The sequence below is a fragment of the Ambystoma mexicanum genome, chromosome 9, assembly GCF_040938575.1.
Source record: "Ambystoma mexicanum isolate Mex_15411 chromosome 9, UKY_AmexF1_1, whole genome shotgun sequence".
In the NCBI taxonomy this organism is placed as follows: domain Eukaryota; kingdom Metazoa; phylum Chordata; class Amphibia; order Caudata; family Ambystomatidae; genus Ambystoma; species Ambystoma mexicanum.
This window is the reverse complement of record NC_090931.1, coordinates 1004263725-1004291449: the sequence shown is the minus strand read 5'-3', so window position 1 is coordinate 1004291449 and position 27725 is coordinate 1004263725. Positions and strand designations below refer to the sequence as shown.

General features: G+C 42.8%; 1 protein-coding gene across 1 annotated transcript in view; it reads right to left on the bottom strand.

The window, feature by feature from the left end:
- The window catches only part of ABCB11 (ATP binding cassette subfamily B member 11), a 329082-nt gene that overhangs the window by 16915 nt on the left and 284442 nt on the right, over positions 1–27725 (bottom strand). Inside the window, exons 23-27 of the mRNA XM_069616256.1 lie at positions 27473–27676; positions 21824–22065; positions 16735–16891; positions 7091–7288; positions 4292–4498 (exon numbers count right to left, since the gene is read on the bottom strand). Of these exons, the coding sequence (XP_069472357.1) occupies positions 4292–4498; positions 7091–7288; positions 16735–16891; positions 21824–22065; positions 27473–27676 (1008 nt within the window). The remainder of the gene's footprint in view (positions 1–4291; positions 4499–7090; positions 7289–16734; positions 16892–21823; positions 22066–27472; positions 27677–27725) is intronic.

The window sequence follows — 27725 nt, the reverse complement described above, 5'->3', positions numbered from 1 at the left end:
GAAGAACCATATAGCTACATTGGTCCTGGTACCATTTTACTGCAGTTCCTATTTTAATAGACCCAAAATCAAAGTACTCTAATCCAGAACATTTTGCTCACATGATCATTATGACGCAGTTTGTACATGCCTCTCTGATAACATCTCTGGGGCGTCCTTCTCCTCACCCATAAACATGTCACTCTTGCTTCTTTCTACAGCTTGAAATATCTGAGCAAATTTAAACTCTGGTTCCCCCCATCTCTCCGTATTTCCATTTGAAGATATACACTAGGCAATTGTTCTCTGCCAGCGAGATTACTGCAAAACACAGTTCTTCTGTCTTCTGTTTTTCGAATCGATCCTGTATTGCCTGACTCTAATTTAGAATGCGTCCATCAGACTATTTGCTGTAGCAAAACAACATTCAAAATATTCTCCTAAGCTGCGAAACACAATTAAAATATGTATGCATCAACCACAACGGCACCAATAAGAAAAACCTGCCCCCCTCAGGTCCATCTAGCACCTCTGCAGGGTGTACCTCAAGCCTGTATCCCTATCCCTTATTATTATTTTATTATTATTACACAGAAGTCTTTCAAATGTGGAACCTGCTCCATGTTGCTACTCTCAACTCTTGTTCTGCTGTCAAACATTCCTCTCACATCTGTCACCTCCTCAAAGAACTTGACCTAGATGTCATTGCTCTCACCGAGACCTGGTTTATGGCCAGTTCTGTCACGTGTTTTGACAGTCTCCCCCATGTGGGCTACAAGATCATCTCCGAACCCAGAACCAACCGTCCTGGAGGTAGAGTAGCGCTGATCTTTCTGGAGTGGGTCCCAGCCTCTATCATTCCTACGCAAGCCTACTCTTCCTTTGAATGCCTGGTCTGCAGGCTCTCTATCCCTTCTAGCCTCTCTCTAACTGTGGCCATCTGGATTGCTTCTAATCCAACCTCTGAGCTTTTTCGCAACCTCTACGACACTCTCTCTCTTTCCATTCGGCCCTCTGACAAACTCTGCCAGACATACTTTTTTCATCACCTCAGACATCCCCCTCTCTAACCCTCTCACCACACCTATCTCTTGGACTGACCACTTTCTACTCCCCTCCCATCTGAAACTCTCTATCCATCAGACAAAGCCCCCCCTAGCACTGCCACCTACCATATAGTGTGTGTCCGTGAATGCCTTTGCCTATACTTTCTCTGCTCCACCTACTCGTGCAGCTGACTCACACTCTGACACGTCCTTGCCCCTGTCATGCGAATCCGGCTGAAGCCTACCTCCAAATGCAACTCTTGGTATGAATCCTACCTCGCCGTCCTGAAATGCAAGTGAGGGGTAGTTGAGAGGAAGTGGAAGGCTTCGGGCGCATCCTCTGAAAAACTGGCCTGCCGACTGCTCCAAAGGCAATACAGACTCTCTGTCTTGTCTAAGAAGAGAGCACACATTCAAGCCTGTGTCACTTTAGCTTCTAACAACACGGCAAAACTCTTTAAAAGCTGCAAGCAACTGGCCAATCCTGTTGCAGTCTCTACATCTCCTGTTCCCTCCCAGGCCCTCTGTGCAGCTCTGACCTCTCTTTTCTCTGCTTAAACTCAGGACATCCTGTCCTCTATCTCCTCTTCCTCCCCCTCTTCCTCGCTCGAGTCCCCTTTGGCCATCTCTCCTCCTCCTTTCTCCTCTTTCTCTCTGACAAGACTGGATGAGGTTTCTAGACAAGTCCAATCTATGAAAGTGGCATCCAAACAGATGCTTCCCTGCTCCTCCCGAACAATCAAGGACCATATTGACACCCTTGCTCCAGCATTGGCTAATTTCTTTAATCACTCTTTCACCACTGGAACTTTCCCCTCCCCCTTAAGCACACCCTTGTGCACCCCATCCTCAAGAAGCTGTCTGCCCATCCTACCTGTCCAGCAAACTATTGCCCAATCTCCATCACCCCTTTCCTGGGCAAACTCTTGGAAAAGCAGGCCATCTCCCAGCTTACTCTCCACACTGAATCTGTTGGTTGCCACCATGACCATCAGTCTGGCTTCAGAGCTGCCAGAGGCACAGAAACTGCTCTCCTGAACAACCGTAAAGATCTGCTCTCTAACCTTGATTCCAGAATTCCTTCTGTCCTCATCTTCCTTGATCTATCCTCTGCTCTCGACACTGTCAAACACGCCATCCTGATCAATCGACTCTGTGAGAACCTGGGCATCACGGATCAGGCGCTGGAGTAGTTGACCTCCTTCCCCTTAAACTGCTCCTGCCAGGTCCAACTTGGTCCTTTTCTCTCTGCCACCTCTCTCTATACCTGTGGCATTCCCCAGGGTTCTATCATTTTACCCTGGTTGTTCAACCTCTACTTGGCCCCTTTGGCCCACCTGATCTCTACCTTCTTCTCTAACTTTCAGTGTTATGCAGATGACACTCAGCTTTCCTTCAGGCTCCCACAGCCTCCTCCTCTCTCACTCATTCCTGACTGTGTTTCTGCGATTCAGGATTGGTGCACCTCCAAAGATCTCTGTCTTAATGCCAGTAAGACGGAGAACATTCTCATTGGGACACCTGCCCCTGCTTTCCCTCTCTCACTCTGGCTGCCCGCCTTGGGCCCTCTTCCTTCACCTTCCTGCGTGGCAAAAAAACCTTGGTGTCACCTTCGACTTCACTCTCTCTAATTCTCCTCACATCTCGGATGTTGCCAAGATGTCCAACTACCAGCTGCACCTCCTCAAAGGGACTCTTCACTTTCTCATTTTCACCCAGAAGCACAATGTCTCAAGAGCCCTGTTACTACTGCAACAGCCTCTTTCTCAATCTGCCTTCCTCTACTCTCTGGCCTCTGCAACTAATCCAGAACAGGACTCCAAGGCTTATCCTTGGCCTCAAGGATCAAGTTCAAGACCCTTTGCATTGTTCACAAGGCTTTCCGGGGCCGGGGCCCGCGCTTGATCCAATGCTCTCTTCCAAAATACCTTCCTTTTTGAGCCCTTCACTCAGCTACCTCCAACTGTGTTATGGCTAGATGCTTCTCCAGGCAGAGAGTGAGGGGTAGATCTCTTTCCACTGCATATGCCTCCCTCTGGAATGGACTCCCTGCCCCTCTTCAACTTGAGCCAGACCACCTGAAGCTCCAGAAGCCGCTGAAAATGTTCCTCTTCTCCTTTGCTTTCTCTCTCTCCCTCCCCTGCTGACCTACCTGATCTACCTGTCTGCTGTACCGACTGGTTGCTTGGTCTAAGAGTCTAACTGAGTACCAGGCTCTTTCTTGATCAGTCACCCTTTCACTGCCTCCGGGCCTACCACACACTTAGGGGTTGTAATTGTAACCCCACAGTCCCTTATTCTCCTTGCACTGCCCAGAGCCGCGCTGCCCTGGCTGCACTTACTCAGAGCATTGCTGCCCTGTTTTCCCGTCCCCTCTCTTTTGCACTTCCCCCCTCCCTTTTCCCTTGCACTTCTCATTCTCGCACTTGCATGATCTGAATGACACAAGGCCTAGTAAGATTATTTTTCTTGTCCTCCCTCTTTCTTCCCTCCCTTGTCTTGTCACGCATAATATGATATGATATGACATTTATAACGCGCCTGTACACAAGTGTTTCAAGGCGCATAGAAACACTTGTGTACAGGCGCGTTATAAATGACTTATCATATCATAACCAACATATTCCCCATTCTGTACACTACCCAAGTAGAGTCAGTGGTTCCAGGCTCCTATACAACACCAAATTTAAAATAATCCTGACATGAGGCGGGTCTTCCAGCGCAGTCACTTCTTCCCTTGGTAAATCTCTTTGCATTAGGCTGATAAGCAAAAAATACCTCTTGTCTTTCAGCCAACAGCAACAGCTCATGTCTTCAATCTTGCCTCGATCCCCATGGAAAATCTCTTGCAACCTGTTTCCTGACTATTGATTGCGGACACATTGAACAGCTTGTTGCAGCACCTATGCTCATCCAAGCCTCATAGCACCGGGTTATTTGCATAATCCTCATATGTCCCCATGCCATGCATAAGTAGGCATAATAACTTTTAAGCCTCCTAAGGCAACAGTGCCACCATGCGCATGGTAAGTGTGCTTTATAAAAAAGTTGTTGCTTTGAGCAAAGGGAACAATGAACACCAATCAGGAACAATTGGATGGCAAAATCCCTAATAAATAGCTGAAAGAAGTTCACAAAATGTATATCCTGGTACCATACAGTCTTTCATTGAGTGTTTATACTGAACACCTGTTTTTGGCTTCACCAGACACAGTTTGACTAACAATGTTATCCCAGCTCTAAAACACGAACCAACATGTGCTTACTTCAGGAAGTGACATCACAAAGTCATGCAGCTGCGCCTTCTTTGCCGCTTCGGTTATTTTCTCCATAGGGATTTCCCTGGTGTTATCCCCATACCTAATATTGTCAACGATGCTGCAATCGAATAGCACAGGCTCCTGAGACACAATTCCGATTTTAGATCGAAGAAACTTGACGTTGATGTTCTTAGAGTTGTGTCCGTCGATTAACTGCCAAAAGGAACAGGACAAAATGAATGCGTTAAAACGTGTTCAAGTTGTTTGATCACCTTGGATACACATGCCATAATTGCCTCGGATCTGCGTGAAATGACCAAATGCAAACGTCTGACTTTCTTTTTTCCATTTTTCAGCAAATATATATGTGGGGGGAGACCCCCCACAGCCCACGACCTTACCCCTTACATTTTTATTAACTTTACCCCCCCCATATATATATCTGTGGAAAAATGGGGCTCAGACGTTTGGGGGTCGGTAATTTCGTACAATACCAATTGCCTCACCCTGAATGGGAAAAATGCCATCAACACAGTGTGCGCCCAAATAGAGTTGGTGATGTCCATGTGTGTGTATGCTAGATTTGTGGTTAAAGTACACATAACAGCCTTTTAATTGCATATCCCATCCAGGCAAACCCTACTGTTTACAACAATTTTACTCTGGCACAAAAAACTGTAAAGGCCTTTTGCCAGATTATCCAAACTTTACCCAATTTCAAACAAGAATTGAACAAATTAAGTTACCACCAATATTGCTGCTTGTATAATAGGAATGGAACACATTGGGTCTGACCCCATCTGTATTATCTAAAAATGTTTTTACTGAGGCAAGAAGTTTAGCTATTTTTGGGGATAACATACAAAGTGATGTAAATATAACAAATATATAACAAACACAGCCTGATTAATTTTTTCCCAGTGTTAAGGTTTTGCAGGCACATAATCTGTTTGCCCCATTCTGCATTTCATGAGATGCAAACATGGGGACAAATGATCTAAACATTTTCCTACTGCAAAAAAAGTAGAATGCATTAATTTGCCCCTGTGCAAAGTTGCAGTTTTGCTGCTTGCATAGCAGGGATCACATGATAAACAAATGTAGGGAACAGACATAGATTTTGGAACTTTAGAGGTTTGGTAATGGTGGATTTGTGCCCGCTATTTTTAAACTATTGGTGCTGTGTGTTATAACAAGAAATGCAGCAAACACATTTCTTTTTATGTTATGTATCAAGGATAATGGTTAACTGACAAAGAGAAAATCCACATTTAGAACAATTTTCATTTCATTGTTTTTTTAGATAAATATATTTAAGGAGAAGGGCTTAAATTGGTGCTTAAATAAGTCACTAAGGGAACAACACAGTGAGAGTAAACTATGAATAAAAAGCTAAATGCATTGTTAATACACTTGAATGAGGAGAAAAACACCAAAAAACAAAACCATAAAACATAGTTTTTAAGGGTACATATATAAATGAAACATGCATGTGTATTCAGACTGATTCAAAAAGTAAAACAGAAGAATAGAACCAATAAATAAATAAATAGATTCAAAAACAAAATTTGTAGAACAGAAAATTCTCAGGTAAAGAAAACAGAGAAATTGAAGTAATCATAGCAATCATCTAACAGAGTTGCCTGATTTGCAAAATGGAACAATTCCTGCTTTTTCAAACAAGAGTCAGGGTATTGTTTTGTGTTAATCTTGATGAGATATAGTCATTTACTCAAACCTGTGGACCTGTTCTATATATGTTTATGGACACGTCTCTTAATTTGCCAACTGCATAAAGTACACATATCCATCTGCTTAATTTTTGCCTTGGTGAGACCGTTCTTAGATCATGCGGATTAGGACAAAACCTATTTCCTCTATTCCATATTACCTAAGTAGCAAAACTGGTGCTGAATGCATTGTCTCAATTTTTAGCACATATGCAAATGTTAGATAACATGGCCCTACTGCTGATGCAAGTTCTACATTTTTGGCACTGTTTGTTAGCTCTTTTAGACTCTGGTGATCTTACTCTTGTGGTCTTGTCTTTGCTGGCCACCTGTATGCATATATGCTGGCTCAGAATAATGGTCAAGCATCCCCTACTAGACAACCTCTTAAGTGTTAATGAATCGGTTCAGGGGCCAGATTACAGAACCTTTGCACCAGTGCAAGTGCAAAGTTGCACGGTATTTGCACAAGCGCAACATTTATGCCAGTGCAAAACAGACACATTTACACTGCATTTTTGCACCAGGGCAATGTTTGCCCTAGTACTAATACAGAATCGTACTAGCACTAGGGCAAACTTTCCCCTGGTGCAAAAATGCATAGACAATTTATCTTTTTTGCACTAGGTCCATTTTTTCCCGGGTACTTATACCATGCCACACAGCACTTGCCATGGTGCAATGGTTTTCTAATATGTCCCAGTGTTTTTAAGAAATAGGGCAAACTTTGCTTTAGTGCTAATACCGTGCAACTTTACATTTGCACTGGTGTAAGGTTTCTGTAATCTGGCCCCAAGTGTGCCAACATCTATTTCTGTACACTGCATTTATTTATAATGTGATATTGTAGCGGTTGCATATGAAATGTGTTTCCCTGATGATTTGTTAGAAGACATCCCAGATTCCTTCACTGTTACCGTCAGCCACTGCCACAATGTGTATCAATGTTCTTTTATGTAACCTGTACCTTAATACATTGAAACTTGACTGATTGAGAATCAGGCCCGCAGGTGATGGAGTGACGTAATACACATGGTAAAGCAATTACTGGCCTACATTGCATCCGATTGCTTACCACTTTGCCATTATCTGGGTCGTAAAACCTCTCCAGGAGCTGCACGCTCGTGCTCTTGCCGCATCCGCTGCTGCCAACGAAGGCCAGGGTCTGGCCAGGCTTCACCGACACGGAGAGTCCATTCAGCACTTGGATGTCCGGGCGGGAAGGGTAAGTGAACTTGCAGCCGATGAATTCAATGCCTCCCTTGAAATCATTCTGTTGAGACAATTGCAAAGGGCGCACATGTTCATGGTGTTTTTAAAAGAGCAGGATATTAGGAGATTTATAAGAAATGCGATCCCAACCAATGGCCTGATTCACAGAAGCGTTTTATAATGCTGCAATCCCATTAGAAAACACTCTGAGAATCAGGCCCCAAGTGTCAGAGCGCAACGTTACTCGAAATGTAGTTACTTTTCATAGTTCACATTAGCGCGATTATGGTATTATTAGATTACACCCTAATGCAAATCTTTTGAAAGGTAATTCAGGTATCATTTATTTCAAGACACAAAAGTTTTAACCCATACTAAGAGAATCTTCCAACTCCACCAAATAGCTTGCTCTCTACAAATATGACATCCCCTGAGCTACACTACACCACACATATGTGCCTGCTTTGTGTTACTATGTTTCTTTAAATCTACAGCTTCCAGTTTCATATGTTGCACACCCTATTCTCTCTCAACCCCATGCACACCCTATTCTCTCTCAACCCCATGCACACCCTATTCTCTCTCAACCCTATGCACATCCTATTCTCTCTCAACCCTATGCACACCCTATTCTCTCTCAACCCTATGCACACCCTATTCTCTCTCAACCCTATGCATACCCTATTCTCTCTCAACCCTACGCACACCCTATTCTCTATCAACCCTATGCACACCCTATTCTCTCTCAACCCTATGCACACCCTATTCTCTCTCAACCCTATGCACACCCTATTCTCTATCAACCCTATGCACACCCTATTCTCTCTCAACCCTGTATGACACATTAGCCACAGGTATTCCCGTTGCAGTATGTTGGTATAGCTTAGTTTGTTCCTCTAATTAATATACATCTGTTTGTTTTTTATGGCCATGCCACCACTCACAGCTAGCTGCCTCGTCCCAGTCCTAAAAGACTGAGGGCCTGCTCTACAAAGCGTTTTTCGCTGCGACTATGCCATTGTAAAACACTTTTGTAAATCAGGTCCTGAGCTTCCTAATGTGCTAGCCCAATGGATTACATCTACATATTGGGGTGGAGCTGCACACTGTCTGCATTCTGGGGCATCTGTAACAGCAGATTTGGCTCCTGTTGTTCCAGATTACGGAGCGCAGAGTGGAGACTCAGGTCTAGCAATGCAGTCCAGCATTATTTTTCCAGTACGGCTGTTATGCCTCCAGCCCAACGTAAACCCAGTGTTATCATGGAGCAACACATTAGTAGCAGCTTCCACGTGTAATTAAAAAAATAACAGTATTTTTTAAGGAGCACAAAGTATCTGCATCACATAATCACAGAACAGTGCACCACAGTGTAATGAGGCAGGTGCATATACAGATTACACCTACTGCCTCGACTCAGATGAGTATGCAAGTACTGTGTCCTGTCCCTGCCCCTCGCCAGTATCATCCAGGTGAGAAACAATACAAACTGAGACAGCCCTACTGCCCGAGAGTCTGAGGGTGAAAGATGAGACAAACAAAGACCATAGAGTTGCAGTAGAGAATAGAATAGATGGTGTGAAAAGTAGAGTGACAGGTAGTTATTATTATATGCATATATAGAGAGTAAACAGATGGCTACACACATACATACAACGTATATGTAATGGACACAAGTACAAGTAGAGCTAAAGAGCACATAAGCATGAAAAGCACATGCTTGTAGACATGAAAAGCACATGCACGTAGACACAAAGGACATATACATGTATACATGTAGCCCAAAGAACATTAACATATAAGAAGATGCATGGAAACAGATTAAAGAATGAGCCAAGCTGCTGTCATTTTCCTAGTACAGAAGCCACAGCGGGCCTAGAAGCAGCAGGGCTTCAGACAAGTACAGAAATGACAAAAACACATGTATTAGAGAAACTGTGAAGTTGCTCAGAACAACAGTTGTAGCACGCACCAAGGTTAAGCACAGACGGTAGTAGCAGACGTTCCGAACGGATGCAAAGACGCGATAATAGTTCCCAGGAGCCAAAGCAGTCATTTTCCAAGTAAAGTAAATTAATAGAAACAATCAATACCTTGATGTTCAGTTGCACGAGAATACCATGCCAAGAAACCCTATCGAGAACAGGGAAAGACTATCTCAAGTGGTCAAGAAGAAGACAGCATGCACAATACAGTTAGCCAAAATCCTAATAAATAGATGAAAATCGACTCTCAAACACAGTATCCAAAACACGTGATGCAGAGATGAAAATGTAGAGGAGCAGTCACATGCCTATGTAGGAAATCCCACCCCCTACATCCTGTATTCTGGAAGCCTTAGATTGCGCCATGCTTGACACCAGCAGTTATGACCATACCACAGCGAATATTCGAAAGAAGATGTCCACTGAGAAAACCCTATGAAATGTATGCCCATAGAGATGACAATCTGAGGAAGGAACTCCCAAAAGGAATATGAAAAGGAGCAAAAAGAAGAGTTAGTGACGTCACACGAAAGACGAGCGTGACACACTGAGAATACTGGCTGAACAAAATGCATGGATCTTATAGAAACTGATGACGAAGTTAAGAATCGAGTAAACCTTCATATGCGAAAATTAGATTGCACGTGTGAGAAACTGCATAAAATGCAAGCCGTTAAATAACTGTACAGATGCTGTAACGCAAGTAGATTAAGTAATCTTAGAAGCTGGCTATATGTAGTGAATAGACTGCAGGCAAAGCTGCCATTGTATAGAAACTGGACATTAGTGTCATGAATTTAGTAAGCCCAGACCCATGGAGAGGAAAGACCGAGAACTGTGTTGCATCAAGAATTAGTTGAGATCATGGGTACAAATGGCAAGGCTGTTTGGCCTGGTGTCAAAGCTGAAGAAGCCAAGGCCGGTTATCTATTCTTGAAGGTGGTGAATGTGAGAAGCTAAATCATCTCTTGCTAAGGTGCAAAGAAAGAACACCAAGCATGCCAAGTTGTATTCAATTAAGACATTTAAATGCTGCAAAATGGACCAAAGCATGGTCTCCTGTCACGTGATCAAAGGATGAAAATATAGTTGATCGTGGCGTCCTAGAAAAACAACAGTGCATGCTCGCACTGCCATATATTCCCAGAGACAAGAATACTCTGCAAGGTCAAGTTCAAAGACGATCTTCATGGCAGAAGGCATGGATGATGAGTGATGATGGGCTAATTGGTTGGGGAGGTAAAGTCAAGTACACCTCCTGGCACCTGGGTTTGAGCGTATGTCCTGCTAAGTGAACCAGATATTCCAGACATGGCATGAGTGTGCCAACCAATTAAAGAGGGCCATATAATGAAGGACCTCATATTTTGAAGACCAATGATATACCTTGTACTTAATAGTGTTGAAGATGACATGTTTTAGAGGTAGGCATAATTTGTCCATCCGACAGTTTATATCCAATCACAATCCCAGCCCGTATAGTAGGTATACTTAGATGTTCCCCTTGAATGTATCACAATCTTTCATACATTTGTATCATTTGCCACGTAGTATTACATCACCTATGATGACATTTTTGTATATAAATGTGTTTTCATGAGAAATTCATTGAGAACTTGAGCAAATGTCCATCAATGTCCATTGTAACTCCCTGTTTTAGATAAGTGTTATTAAACCGGTAACCTTTGCCATCTTCCTGGGTTGGTTTGATTATTTGGTGTCAGAGTTATTCTGCATCCCCATCCATCGCATGCACGATACCATAAGGGCCCTATTCTTAAAAACACTGGCTATTCATTACAAGACATACACTGATAAGACACCTGCAGAACTCCCTCAGAGCACATGCAGACACCAGACAGCACACATGGATAAATTCAAAAGAGAGGGATGGCCTCATCGCCTTGGAATGATTAGGAAGTATTCTTTAATTGCAATTATGGTAGACAACAGAGTTCGATCCCCCCACTTGTGTCACGCACCTTGCCAAAATGTCCAAGGTTGGTAAGCTAGATCCCAATCAATGAGAAGTGCTTTGCCACACCACCCATGATGGGCAACAAGAACCAATTATCTGTCCCTGTAATGATGTATGAAAATATTATCAGTAGTAGGATGGTTTAAAGCGGTGTCATAAGATAAACAGTGACCAATAAAGTTACTAACCCATATACATTCTATATGTAGCTTGAACTACTAACCAACCCAACTTCCCCATAGGCTTTGCAAACTGATAGTGTACTGTGACATCAGTGCTGACATAGTTTTGGTACAAAACTCACATGTAATCATTGAAAGAGTTGAGAGCTATGAGAACAAAGATGCTTGTGTGTTGTCCCGGTTTGGATAAGTTGTCTGAATAAAGCTGGGTTTTGATGTGCACCTGAGTCCTCCATATTTGAGTATTATTCTGAATAATTGTGTGTTCTTGGCTGCAACTTTACAAGAGGGGATAAGGGGACTTGCGGGGCACACCTACCGTATGTGACCTTATGCTGTCACCCCTTCCCAGCAGGGTTGACTGTTTTGTGTTTATAACAAATAGAAGTTTTTCCAGTGGTTTGAAAATTAGAATGGGCCAATTATAGGTCCAATACAAGTTAGCTATTTCACTGCCATTCTTCTGTGCAGGAACTGTAGGGAATGCAAGTGCTGTGCAAAAATGGTGAAAAGACCTAGTGGCGCCATGGCCCATTAGTAGGAAAAGTGGGGGAGGTGCAATGCAAACCATATTCCTTTGCATGGCACCTGTTTTGGTGGCACTTTTGCAAGTGATGACACAAAGGTGTATTTCAGAATTGCAACATAGAAAACAGAGAACATATGCTTTGTCAAAATCTAGGCCATTTGGCATTTCTGTTGGGAAACAGGCACCCAGTAACAGTCAAAGAAGAGAAAAGGTCCTCTTATGCTTCCCCTTACCCTATATCCTAAAGCATCTTGGCTTTATCCGACACCAGCATGGTTATTCCTTCCTGACTCACAGAGACAGTAAGTAGTACTCGTTTTCAGAATTTCCAAAATGGTGTGTATGCTAATGTTTAACCACTTTAGAGTTTTCTGCTACTCCCTGATTGCGACGCTTCAGAGCCTGTTGATGCCACAGGAGTTGCTGTGTTAGAGACGGTAGTGGATGTGACTGAGCCCACATTTGCCAGGTGTAGCCAACAGTGTCTTTTTATTTGCTCCTACCAGCCTCCCTTCTCGGCAGTCTTATCTAAAGCTCTCTGATCCATTTTTTTTATAAAATCATGTACATGTCAATTGTAGACACCAATTCCACATTGCCCGATTCTGTCATACTGGATCATCTCATCTGCCTATTGCTTAGTAGTTTAAGGTGGAGCTGCGGGATAGTTAAAGATCAGCTGTTCATGCTTTTTATGTCTTTGTGATGGAACCATCAGAGCTCAGTCCAGGAGAAAAGCTATCGTCAGAGTAGTCATGTCTTTGCACTTGAAGCCCGTGATACACACTCCTAGCAGCATCACCTCCTAGCATCAACTTTTCCTGAAAAGGAGCAAGGTAGCTGCCCTTAGATCAGTAACTGAAGCCTTACAAGAACATAGGGCCCTAAGATATAAGGGGTGGGAGGAAGAGTCCCGTGAAGCTCCTGAAAACTCGGAGGAGCAGTATGTATTGTATTGTATTATATTGTAGTAGTCATTTATAAAGCGCCTTTTTCCATTTGCATGGCCTCAAAGCGCTTTGTGGTAGGAACGCCCTCAGGGACTGAAGTCCAGGTATGGGAAAGTTCTAAGAGGAGGCTTAAGATGCATGTGTGCATTTGGCCAAGATTAGGACTTAGGGGGGCTGGATAGGCTCCAATAAGCAACCCAAGTGGTCAGGCATGTGGGCGGGTGCGGAGGGAGGTCACAACAGAGCGCTAGTGGAGGAGACTCGATATGTACACAGCTAGACTGAAATTTGTGATAGGTTGTCGTTGTATTATAATGGCAGAGGTGTTGAGGCAAGTCTGGTGTTTCAGTGAGAAGCAGTTATGTGACGACCTAGACCGAATTTGTCATCGTCATAGCTGCATGTGAAATCTTTAGCAGGAGTCTTATGAACTCTTGACGGTCCTGGAATTGCTGAAGGAACGATAACAGGCAGAGCCATCAGACATGACTCTACATTTCCAACCTGCTCCAGTGCAGATGCCAGAGACACGCTGGGCATGTATTTCTCAGGATGAGGAATTCGCTTCCATGTTATTGAGTTCTTCCCGGGCATGCCCTTCCATGCATCATTCTTTGAAATATTGGACTTTTCAAATGGTCGGGGAAGCACTTCAGCATCAAAAATTGAACTTCACTAATGCTCCTTTCAACCCATTTGCTTCTGTTTTGGTGTGAACTATACCAGCTCAAAGAACTGGAAATCTAGGTGCTTGTACTACTGAGCAGCCATATTTCTAAATTCTGCTAGAAAGATTTATCGGAATGGTAATATTGTTCTTCGGGCATATTTACATCGCCTGTGTGTTGCTCTCCAGATGAAATGGTTTCCAAACGCGTGTTCTTTGTGAACTTTGATCTGCAAGCGATTTAAACTGTATACACTGACCCCAGCCCATTGGATCAAGGGGACTGTTGGTACAGCATGTGGGACATTGAGCTTAGAAATCTATCCATGAAGCCAGGGGAAGTCAATGAGAGGCATGCGTACCTCTTTAGCAGAAAGCTAGTGTGCCTACCTCTCCGATGTAGCAACTTGGGCATCCTCTCACATTTGTTTAACAGAGTTGGAGGTTATAGCCGGAGGTGGCCTGTTGTGAAGACATTTCTACCAACATCTTGCAGTCTTAAGTACACTGATTGCTTTTCAATTATTGTTACTAAATCAATCTGTGCAATATTCCTTTGGGTAGTGTTTTATGTGGGCTTAATTGGATGGCCAGTGATTAAGTTACTGTTTGCAGCATGTTTAGTCTTTTAGCACTCTACAGAACACCTTGTCTCATTTTTCTTACCCTTTTCTTCACACACATCCCTGCCGCCACCCCCTCCCATACAGCTGATGCCTCTGATGAGGCCTTCTGCTTGCGAAAAGAAAGCTTGAGGAGGAAACTGTGACAGGCCTCATGGGATAAAGGAATACGGAGCCTTGTAATTGAAGGCTACTTTCTGTTAGTCAGCACACCCTCAATCATTTAGGACATGGGTAGGGAAGAAAGGAGCAGGTTGATGTTGGTTAAGGGTAAGTAATCAGGTCATTACCATAGCTAATAACACCCAGGCTTCTGACAATCTGTGTTATCTTTCCTCCTTCAGTGGACAGACCCCACTATGCCTTTCTTACTCCTCAATATGCTCTCTTACTTTCATTTCATCTGTGAGTCATCACAGGGTCATCTCCAGACCTTACAAACAGAACTCAGAGAGGGCAGCAAGGCAAGTTCTCAGGTGGTTGGCAACAGATTGGTGTTGTTTTTTATGTGGATTGCAGTGCTTTAAAAGCTGGGAGAGTTGAATGTCAAAGGTAGATGTTTGCTCTAATACCATCTGCAGAAATTCCTCATTTTCTCCACTTAAGATTATTTTTCATCACTTACTGTGTTGAGTGATTGCTCAAATAGTGCTGCATGAGAAGTAAACCAGTTGAAGTGTATTGCTCTCCACATTAACATAGCATTGACCAAAATAATACCAGTCAGCTGAAGAACAAGGGAGAGCAAGGGGGTTTAAGCACTATACCCAACCCTCTATTCGAAATGGGCCTCAATCATACAGGTAGAAAGTGAATTGTATAGCTTCTTCGCCTCTATATTGCTTACCTGGGCCAAGGGCAGATTATACCCTTCACGGGATATGAAACAGCAGCGAAAACCTCAATAAAACCACAGCCCTGTCACTACCAAATAAAAGCAATGTCCAAGAAAGTCACTATACAAATATGCACTTTACCCAAACATGGAAAATGATTAAAACATCACCCCCTAACAGAAGTACACATATGATGCAGACAAGATAGTGATAGGCTGTACAGTCCAAGTATTAGAAGACAGAAGAGAACAAACATGCAGGCAAACATGAATAAAACAGGGAATACATAAAAGGAGATTGGTAACATTTCGAAAGGTTTTTGGATAAGGTAGGGAAATGGGACGTAACCACTCTCTAGTCTCCAGATTAATAGGACATGGGATCAGGGCACCTAGACTGTCTAGGTTTGCAGCATCTAGTGCACGAGTTCACTGCCTTAGTCTCTTTAGCAAAGCACAACAGCATCAAGCAGGCTTCCTGGCACTCCTTCTTGCCATAAAAGCAGATGTTTCTGTCCAATCATCTTGGAATGGCACCTGGCTTGGGCACAGAAGGGAGACAGGTTTGTGAAGCTTCAGACACTTCAATCAGGGGTCCTGAAAGACTCAAGATAAGTACACATTCTGCTTTGATGAAATGTTGTTATGTTGAACACCAACATGTGTCGGGGGCTATTGCCCTTGGACTTTGTTTATTCTAGTATATGTTCCTTTGCAGAATTCAGGCCCTCTTCTGTTCTTCACTTGCAAGACGGCTTTGTCACAAAACAGGCCAGAGAGCTTCCTGGTTAACAGCAACCCTTGCAACAGGCAAGCCTTGTTTGCACAAGGCAGTTATTCTTGTTCCTACAATTATTTTGAGTACTTCTAAGCACTTGGAGACACGGCTTGCGGTATATAAGGCAGTACACAAGTAGAGTGGTTAATTATTTCTATAAAAATCTCGGGGTCTTGCTACCTCAACCATCACTGTCCCTAGCTGCACACCCTGAAGTACGGATGCTTTTTGCAACACTCTGCCATTGTCTTTATGGACCGTGCCCACTTCTCTGCTATTGTAGCGCGCTCATGTTGATGTTGGCTCCATAGCAACAAAGCCCATTATTTCATCAGCTCTTCTATCCTCTTAGCGTCCTCCAAAGCAAGCGCTTCACCATGTTTTGACCTAACACTTCATATATGCAATAACATCTAACGTGTCCACGTGGCAGAATGATGCACATTGGCATATCCTTGTATGATATCACTGCATTAACAGTTGTCTGGTACCTTGTTGATGGGGCATTCTTAAATGCTGCTAAGCTCTTGAAAAATCTCCCCATCGTCCTGAGAAATGAACCATCCTACTGGACCTTTAGAAAAAACCTAAAAACTTGGCTCTTCATCTAAAGCTCCCTGAACTAAGACACTAACACTCTTCAATACCTTTCTCCCACCCACTGTACTTTTTGTGTATATGCCTTCACCTAATGTAACTAGCGCCTAGATACCTGAGGGTTCAGTGCGCTGCAACAAATGCAAAATTAAAATTAAATAAATAAAATGAACATGCAGACAATCGGTTTAGGAAAGTGAATATCATTTTCTAGCTTGGCATGCACCCACATTTGCATGATGCATTTGCTAGAGCGGATGTAGCGTTTATCTTGAGCCCTACTGGTCCTTAGGAAGCGATCATGCAAGAAAACAGTTCAGGTGGCTGCGGGGCAGGAGGATTTCCTTCAGGATTAGCCAAACTGGCTTCATTCACTTTCTTACCCATTTGTCACCTTCTTCGCTGTAGGGCGTCACTTTGGGAATGCGGTCCACCAGTTTAAAGAAGCGAGCAGCAGATATTTTGGCTTTTGCGTAGTCAGGTGTGTACGAGGACGCTCTTCCCAGGGCTGTTCCACTTGTCACCACAGAGGAAATGACCCTGATTCCAAAACACATTGAAACAAGTCATCAGTTACACTTGGGTGGAGCCATGTGCAAAAAAAGGGCTGATAGAACAACAACAAGGCCATCTTTCTAATTGGGCATGCCCAAGAGCTACTCCGAATAAGCACCGAACACACCTCACAGATGGGACCCGATTCATAACCTGCAAGTTTGAAAAAAGACACAATTCGGCTATGCCCCAAAATCTCCAAGCACCTTTCTACTGAACACATTTGCAGAAATTGTGTTGAGCTCTAAAACAAACTGACGGCTATTGGCTTTCTCATAAAAAGAGCTACTTTGTAAAAGCAACATCCCAGGCGAGTGGGGTACTGTGGGCGCTGGTGTGGAATGGATTGTGGCACATTCTCTGATCTGAAATGTATAAATCTGTGCGGGTGGGGGGAGGCTGGGAGACAACTGGGATTACAGATGCTGGGCAGTTCTACATCCATGGAAGTGTCATGCTACCATGTTTGTTAAAAAGTACCACAGAGTTCTGAAGTCCAGGAACTTTGAAAACTCAAATAAGATAAAACTCAAGAATTTCGATGGATGGACATGTTGGATGCCATATATGATATCATTGGCGTTAGCAATTATTTCGATCCATATATGATGGGTGTGGCAGAGACATTACCAACAGTGGTATAGTGTCATGCTGGATGTCCTTTAGTCAAGATGGCCTCATAATACACTAAAAACAAATATCCCTTCACATAAGCCACTGCCTGCTGGTACAAGCCTTCAAGAGTGTAGCACCCTGTCTGTCCCCGATCTGAGCCAACCGGCTTTGCACCTATTTAGGCCTCAGGCTCCGAAGCTCTGATCATCCACCTTCTTTGTGGTATGTTCCTCTCCTGCATGGGAAGGCAATTCTACAATGTCAGCTTTGTGCTGGCCTCCCACTCTGACACACTTGGTCTTGTGCGGTTTCATGACCCCTGTTCTAGGAGGTGCCATCTTGAAATATCTCTAACTAGAAGCATGTGATTTGGTCACAGCCACTAGAACCTTATCCTTAGGAAGGTCATTGCTGAAGGTCTGCTTCCAACACCCAGCAGCTCTTCTTGTTGCTCTGACCACTCCCTAACTATCGGAGGGTAAACTCAGAGAAGGGATGCTGTCCAACTGGGCACCAGAACCCTCTTGCTAGCATACATTCCTACATGTATGACGTGTACTGTCTGCAGGAGTTAGTGGCGGTTTAATCTATTGTATACGTCTGATCATTTGCCTTAGTCTCATTCAGAGAGGCTTACTGAAAAGCACATCAATAATGTTGTGTTAATCTTGACGTCTCTATCCTAAACCTCAGAATAATATATAATTCCTGCTACACTAGATGGCAAAACTCAAAAACCTGCATGGGCCATTTAAGCCACCTTTTCCTTCTCAGGGTCCGACTAATAACATACATTCCTACCTGCTGACAGTCCTAAATCCAACTAATATCCATGTGTGCACTGAAAGAAGGGTATGGCCATGTATTTCTATAATACCCTCCTTATGTAGCCTACGCCAGCTGGTTTAAATTCTTTAGAGTTAACCTGAATATGAAAAAAATAAACTCTTTTGTGGAGATGTTTAGACTTCCCTCAACACATCCCATCTTGGTGAGAGCTCTATCCTGGCTTCTGGAATCTACATGTGCCTTCCATAAAACAGAAATAAACATATATGACTGCTTGCGCCAAGGTATCCGTCCAAAAAGTCGCAATCATTTTTGCAATTTTGAGGACATTTAAAAAAATATAGGGGTGGTGTAAGCAAAATAGTTAAGGTGGATTGATCTCCCCCCGCATTATAAAAAAAAAAGATGGGGATATTTCGCAATTTGAAATTTTCACATATATCCCCTTGCGCCAATCCCTGTTAAATACTGGGATTTCCAGGGGTAGCTCCGACTCTGCACCTTCCATGCTTCGCCTCCCTCTGCCTTCTCTACACCAAGCGGCGGAAACCACTACTCAATTTAGGGTTTTCCAGATGGTGAGGGCAGTGCCTTCCAGGGCTGAGTGTAGCAATTTGGATGCTTTGAGGCTGAACAGGGAGTCAGGACTGGTTGCTCCACCAGCTCTGGGCTGGCATATCACCATCCCAAGCACTGCCAGGCCACTGGTACAAGCGGTGTAGTGGTGCAAGTTAGCTGCCTGGTAGAAGCACTTCTACCAGGATGTTTGCTGATCTTGGGCCACGATTTGTCACCCACGCCCTAAAGTGGCGGTCACTCTCATCCATACTGGCAGCAGTAAAGCACAGGTCCCAGCCTCTTGCCTGGTGAAAAGGAAATTCATTTGGAGCACCTCTAAGAACGCAATAAAGCCACTTAATATTTGCTGGATTGACCAGGCCTTGAAAGAGGCAAAAAAGACTGTCGTTTTGGTGCGAATTGTTGCCCGTGGGAATCTCAGTCTTGAGGATTTGGTAGTGTGTATGGATTTTCCAGCTGTTACCCTGCAAAATGGTCAGGGTATAGGAAGGGCTTTTAGGAGTCAGTCCTTTTCTGTGTTGATAAAAGTTTCATCTGCCATCTCCTTAAGCGCATGTACATATCCCAAAAAGTTAATTTATGATGCAGAGTGAGGGTGATTTTAATCATTTCTGAAAGAGGGAAGATGTATTTGCATATATCAAATCCTCAGAGAAAAATACAAAATGTCGTGGACAGTCACAATATAATTTGTGATGCCATCTATGTTATCTTAAGTGAAGCCATAGGCCTTGTGTTGGCAGATATGGATGTTAACCTTATTCATCTGCGGCATTAGACAGTGTTTTGAGTGTGTTTGCATTGCAAACCAATGTACGTTTAACTAAAGATGTTTCAAGGAAAGAAATGGGCTTCTGAACTGATACAGCCCAACAGTTCAGCTGTGTGCTGTGTAGCTCACATCAATGTCACTGCCCCAAAAGACAAGGACTGTGTTGAAGAGCAACATATATTAGCGAGAAATTAACACAATATGGTCTTAGTTACATGTAAAGTAGATCACCTGCTGCACATTTTCTGTAAACGGTGCATTAGCAATATTAGATTCAGGAGTGGAGTAGACATTACATTGCCTCCCTGATAAGGAAAGCTGTTTTACTGTTGTAGAATTTTGTTGCAAATTGGCGTTGTAAACTGAGTCCAAACAGCTTCAATGTTCTCTCTTCACATTCTCGTTTCTGTTTCCTTTCATACGTATGATAGCGTATCACATGTGTTAGATGCTTTGGAAGACTGTACAGTTCATGCCTAAACATATGCAGCATATGTTAGCATCGACAAGTCTGTTACTTGGGAAGTTTTGTAACCAAGTGAAGCTGTGTATCCTCAGAAGGTGATGTACTATCCTGTAGTCAATTCTATCAGCGGGAAAGTGTATGTACTCAGAAGGTGATGTACTATCCTGTAGTCAATTCTATCAGCGGGAAAGTGTATGTACTCAGAAGGTGATGTACTATCCTGTAGTTAATTCTATCAGCGGGAAAGTGTATGTACTCAGAAGGTGATGTACTATCCTGTAGTCAATTCTATCAGCGGGAAAGTGTATGTACTCAGAAGGTGATGTACTATCCTTTAGTCAATTCTATCAGCGGGAAAGTGTATGTACTCAGATGTACTATCCTGTAGTCAATTCTATCAGTGGGAAAGTGTATGTACTCAGAAGGTGATGTACTATCCTGTAGTCAATTCTATAAGCGGGAAAGTGTATGTACTCAGAAGGTGATGTACTATCCTGTAGTCAATTCTATCAGCGGGAAAGTGTATGTACTCAGAAGGTGATCTACCGCTGTCACCTCGAGTTAACGTACTGTAGTTATCTTGGGTGGTGAACACTTTTGCAGCTGTACATTGGTGGAATGCTACTTAAAACGGCTGGATTCCACCACGGCCTTGAACCTCACGTCCAATGAAAGCCTGTTGCTTGAACGCATGGCATCTTATCTTGGCATTACCCACCTGAACATCTTGGATTGCTCATGTCGGAGCCTTAAAAGGCATGGTTAGGTCTGACCACAGATATCATGTACACTTGAAAGAGTGTTGGAAATAACACATGTTTTAGATGTCTACATGGGGTGTTGCTAGGTCTAGAATAGATCAGAGGCTAAGCTAATGTCGGGACTGGTGGGATTCAGGGCTAGCTATAGCCTTTTGGTTGTAGTCCCTGAGCTTCAATCTGGGGCTACAACCAAAAGACCCCGGGCTATAGCTCCCTCAGACCCCCTCTTGCAACTCCTCTGGATGTCTAGATGAGATGATTATGGAAGGAGAATGGATTGAGTAACACAACAACATTGTTACTGGGGAGAGCCAGGCGAATGGATCACAAAACCATGCTGCTTCATGCCGAGAGAGGCAGACTGCAGAATATGTTTGCCAACTGTGAGTTAACATTACTGTGCATTTTGAAATTACAGTTTACACATCAGTGATTGGCAACAGAAGTAGGAATCTTAGGTGTATATTCTTGTACAAAGAGATCATTGATGTTACTACTAATGTGTTATGTTTATTGGAAAAATTAAATGTATAAACAACAATCTTGGTTCTAAATCGACAGCCTATGTAAGATACCTACTAATATAACTAGTTTAATATGAGCCCTTAGCAGTCATCCCTTGACAAAACAGTGTTGACAATCGAAAGCCTGCCAGTGCCAAAAAGCAAAGGAGAATTCTAACTTCAGTTCCTTAAAGATTGGTGTAAGGTATCATATCTATTTCTGTACCTTACAAACCTCCCTCAGCCCTGGGGGTATAAACTCCCACTGAGGTGTGGCAGAGGCTCTGGCTAACAAGAGTCAATGGAAATTGCATCAATTTCATTTGTCTTCCACCCATCACCAGCCAAATAACAATTTTGCATAATCATTGAATTATAGAAATGTGCTGTGTGTAACTGGTTGTACCATATTGACATATTGCATACACTCACCTGAAAACAAAACTGAAATGAAGTCCTTCAACTGCAACCAAATATCCACCATATCGGTATGAAACTGAGTTTGCAATGAATATTATACATTGAGAAAATCCGAAGCACAGGCCATACACATTTGCTTTTTTGATTGCAGATCTGTACGGGCTCTCCAACTGTTCTTCAAACATGTCAATAAACTTTCTTTCTTTTGCAATTCCAGCAATTGTTCGGATGTTACCAAGAGCTTCATTTGAAATCTATGGAGACAAATCAAAAGAGCACATTTGAGGACCAGGTAGTCACAGGACAACTTTGAACCTCTTCTGAAATGTACCCTTTGTTCTTTATTTTCATTATCCATTGATAATATCATCATAGAATAAAGCCTTTTGCCACAGTGGATCGAAAACCAACTACATTAAATTAGAATGACGCAGGGCAGAATATTAGAGGTCCTAAGTACTCACATGTAGAGGGTTATTTCTCATCACAAAAAGCATCCTCCATAATTCTAGTATACAATTTGCTTTTGGGAAATATGTCTCCTATCTAAATTCATCTTTATTTGTAAACCATTTCTACTATTAAGTCACAAAATGGGAATGAGCATAGAGTCCTATTGGTGTGCGCTTTGCACGTATCAAATATGAATGTGAGGGGCCTGCGGCGGTGCTATGGTCAGATTGCTGGGTATACCTATCACTGCCCAGTAAATAGTAAATTCATTGCAAGTGGTGACCCGCACTATCGCGCTGTCCCTAAAAGTATTCAATACAAGCTCCAGTTTATTGTAATGTAACACATGTGATCACAATTATTAGTCACAAAAAACGTTCTTGTGCACAGTTTATTACCAAAGTCTGTCAGCCGACAAGTGTTTCGACATTCAAGTCGTTCTCAAGGCTGGCAGGTGCATTATACAATTAATATTAAACATTCACCAAACATATAATTGTTAGCCAAAACAAAAGCAGGTAAGTACACATAATATTGTAAAAAGGTATTGTGCATCCAAATGGTAAAATATCATAGGTTTACATACCCATAATGAAGTGGATGAATTCATTGTAGGAGAAAGGAAATAGGAAACAGCAGGAAAGAATTTCATTACTATGCATGAATATCTACACTATAACCTATATATTAAAGCATGTTGTGCTGTGAGTGAAGTGCGCGCGCCACGAATCACCCATGCGCGAACCCCGCACCCAAAATAAGAACACCACTGAGTGCAAGTAAGTGGTTAATCAGGGTGATTCAATATACGAGGGTGGTTTAAATTAGACCAGTACAGTGCTGGTGAGGGTTCTTATATTCAGCATTGGTTAAGAGTGTAGCCCATAAGATAATGAAGTGGAGAATGTTACAACCAAAATTAAGTGTGGAAGTTCTGTCGAATGGGAAAATGAGTATAAAGTCTCACCCTACTTCTTGTGGTTTTCAAACAAAATTTGATGCTCCCAACATAATATTTAAATCAGCGAATCTCCACCTTCTAATGTCATCTGTTGATGTGTAAGCATATTGTAAAAGGTTTTTATTAATTATAACCGGGGCATGGTTACAGTATTCACACTGCCACATTAAAAAGCAGTTAAATGAAAATTAACATGCTCACCATCAAAATGTGAGACATCTCAGTCACACATCTGTGCTGGTTCCATGTGTCTCGGTAAATATAGATTCCCACAAGCAGCTATATGGTATCTGTCTCTTTGTTTCAGCAGTGTTCATCCTACGAAAGAAATCCATCTATTGCTAACCGTTCTAATAAAAAAGAAGAATAGCCGAACTTAACATATGATGTAAGTGCTTACCTATATAGATGGGCTTAATCCCAGACTACATGTTCGTAATGCTGTTTAGGCACGAATCCGCCGAGTGCAGCACATTAAATAACGTCGAACGCGCAAGTGGATGGAGGCGAAATGAGTGTCTAGGCGCATGCGCGAAAAGAAAATGCTACTCTTTCCCAGAGCCTCACTATTCGACAAGTGTTCCTGATAGCAAGCATGTGTATTGGCTACACGTTCACGGATAGCCAATATGCACGTTATTTTGTATGAAAGATTATAAGATATGTAAATTACTTTTTCCATTTCACTGCTTGATACAGGTAGTCTTGGCACAACAAAGATATGCGTGCTAACTATAGAAGGCTAATATATATATTGTTTGGTAGATCAAATATTATTAACATGTGCTGTGACTCCGTGTGAAATCTATATTACGTTGAAAGAATAAAGTAAAATGTTGCACAGCTATATCAAATAAGATGACTTCTTACTGGATAGACTTATAAATCCATATGCCTTGTAGTATTGGGAAAATCAGAAAATATTGACAACTGGCCAGATACAGCTAATTAGAAAGTATCCATGTTATAAATCATATGTAAAGTGGTGTCTTTTGGGCGCGCCGTCCACACAAAGCAACATTCTCCACTTCATTATCTTATGGGCTACACTCTTAACCAATGCTGAATATAAGAACCCTCACCAGCACTGTACTGGTCTAATTTAAACCACCCTCGTATATTGAATCACCCTGATTAACCACTTACTTGCACTCAGTGGTGTTCTTATTTTGGGCGCGGGATTCGCGCATGGGTGATTCGTGGCGCGCGCACTTGACTCACAGCACAACATGCTTTAATATATAGGTTATAGTGTAGATATTCATGCATAGTAATGAAATTCTTTCCTGCTCTTTCCTATTTCCTTTCTCCTACAATGAATTCATCCACTTCATTATGGGTATGTAAACCTATGATATTTTACCATTTGGATGCACAATACCTTTTTACAATATTATGTGTACTTACCTGCTTTTGTTTTGGCTAACAATTATATGTTTGGTGAATGTTTAATATTAATTGTATAATGCACCTGCCAGCCTTGAGAACGACTTGAATGTCGAAACACGTGTCGGCTGACAGACTTTGGTAATAAACTGTGCACAAGAACGTTTTTTGTGACTAATAATTGTGATCACATGTGTTACATTACAATAAACTGGAGCTTGTATTGAATACTTTTAGGGACAGCGCGATAGTGCGGGTCACCACTTGCAATTCATTTCTACTATTAGGTTCCAGCATTATACTACAATACATCCAGCTGCTCAATTCCTCAGATAGGTGCTGATTCACAAAGCAGTTACCTGAAGTAACTCTGACATACTCCTTACTTATTCATCTATTTTCAGGAGCACGTCAGGAGTAACTCACAGTTACTGCACTTCTAGCAAATTCTTTGTGAATCAAAAAGTCTCTCTCTAGAAGTAAGTCAAGAGGAAGTCATAATTACTACAGGTGACGTCTTTTTGAATTAGTCTGACATGCCTCCAGTAACACATTTTATATGTGCTATGATTTCAAATTTTACCCTCTAAAAAAAGCATTACTTAAATGTTACCAGTTTGTCTAAAATGTAGTATAAAGTTCAGAATCATGACTGGTGAAAACATGTTTGAATCAGTAACATATCATAAGATGTAAATAATGAAAGTGAAAACATGTTCGCCTCCAAATTAGCCTCGGATCCCACCCTAGATGCAGTCCTGACAGGGCTGATCTGCGTCACCACTGACTGGATGTCTTTCCCAACATGTACCTTCACTCAGGCAGACTGGGGGCGTGGGGTTGTGTGAGTCGCCATTGCTGGACATCCCACATTCCAGCTGGTCTGGGACGGGGCTTGGCTGGATAGTGTTCTTCCATTTGACCTGCTGGCAAAGGCCAGTCAGTGGGCAAGAGTAAAAACTCAATGGTGATGGCGGAATGAAGAACGCGTTCACTTACACAGGGGGGATAAAGCAATATTGGCACCCGGCTCGTTGAACAGTATGCTACGAGGCGACCCATTCATTGAAAGAAAATGCTTTGTTCTTACCACCCCGGGTTTACGGATTTGAAACCAGGGGTGCTAATAGCAATAATTACCCGTTTCAAGGGCTGGAACGGGTGATAGCGGCACCAGGAACCCTCATTAAAGGCCCAAGCATAATCTGGCCCCGGGAGTGATTATGGCTTAATGATTATCAAGAGAGGTAATGGCTAGACAAGAGAAGAGTACACATAAGAGTGCATGACACATTTCTTATTTCTCACCTACAACATGTAATTGTGAGGTGACTCTATGTGCCACTCAGACATGCACAATGTTGATGCATGCAGTGGTCGAAGTGCATGAAAATAAGTAGTGGAACTATGTTCCCTGCTGGCCTGCACCCGTTTCCCACAATCCCAATCGCCACGCCCCCTCCCACACACGATACAAACCTCCAAACACATGCCCCTGCTGCTTAAGGGAACATTCAGTGTAGTGCACTGAAAGTGCAAGTTTCAACTTCTTCCTACAATTTTATTTTTTTTTTAAAACCATTCCGGAACGGTTTCTTTGTCAAATAAATGTATAGGAACAGTAATAATTTAAGAAAGTAGAGGAGCGCCGCTCCCAACCGCTCCCAACCGCTCCTGCTCACTTCAACCACTGGGTGCATGCCCTTATATTTGGATCCAAGTTACATAAAAAATTTAACAAAACGGGCCACCTCCCTCTTGTGTGAGGAGTTAAGTCTTTTAGACTTTCGAGTCAGGTGCCATAGGGCCTGTGTTGGGGTTCCCTGCCCAGCAACAGATAACGGTCCTACGTAAATGACTACACCGCTGCCTGCTTGAGTTGCAATAGCTACTGCAATGTTTAGGTGTGGGATTAGTGAGGGTATAAAGCAGCAGGTGCATTCATGCAGATGGCCATGTGTTCACTGTTGAAAAGGGAGCTATACAACAGCCAGTCTCATTGTAAGCCCCTTTTTACCCTTTACTACCCCCCTCTGCCTTGCAAACATTTAGAATTGCATGCAGCAGACCCAACAGCGCCTACGTGCTAGCGTTGGGGGTCCCCTACCTGCAATTTTCATAGGATAGACAATAAGGCTGTGTGTGATCAGTGTGGGGGGACTAGGGTACATATCTTACTAGGTCTTTAAGTTGTATTTATATATATTTAAGGAGTTCTGGAAGTTCAAATATTTATTTTAAATGTGGCAGACCGTTGTTGTTCAGTCAAATAACTCAAACAGCTGAATTATTGTCCACAGTTAGGATGGCACCGGAGCTGTCGTCGTATTCACACAAACCGCCTGCATCACTGCAATACTTATACCTAGTCCATGCGCGGCTGCCATTTTAGGATATTTTTTCCCTGTGACACCTGCTCTTGTGATGCCCTTGGAATAAATCAGGGTAACGTTGTGTCTGGCGCTATGATGCATTCTGCATTAATACAAATGGAATGGATTGTACATTCTAAACCCACCTTTAATTATAGCCGAATATGAAAAGACATCCATGTCAGTCGTTATTTTAGTAAAGTAAACAGGGCTCCTCCCCAGAACTGAAAGCATATGGACTGAATCCCCTCCAATGAAATCACTGTAGTAGTGCGTCGCGAATAATTACACCAGTAAATGGAACAATGTGGTGAGAGAAATTTACAAAAATGACCGAAGTAGTTTAGTAGCAGAAACCTCTGTGCGAAGATCAACAGCGACAAAGCCTCGGGAACATTAGGGAGGAACATATTGGGATCCTAAGTCTTCCACATCAAGCACACCCTCTGTGAACGCTCATCGTAGAGTAGCAATGGCTGAAACACTTACCCTTCCGGCGCATTCCATGTCCTGCTTGTCCTGATTGGCGAACCCAGTCAACATTTTCGCCTGCAGTGCTCCGGATAAGGCTAGAAATGGCAGGAAGCAGAGGATCACCAGGCACAGCTTCCAGCTGAAGTAGAAGGCGATGACGATGGCGACCCCTATGTTGGTCAGGGAGCTGACGATCATCCCGATCTGCGAGCCAGTAGCCTTTGCAAAAAGAGAATGCATGCAATGTTCTTAGTGTGAACCTTTTCAA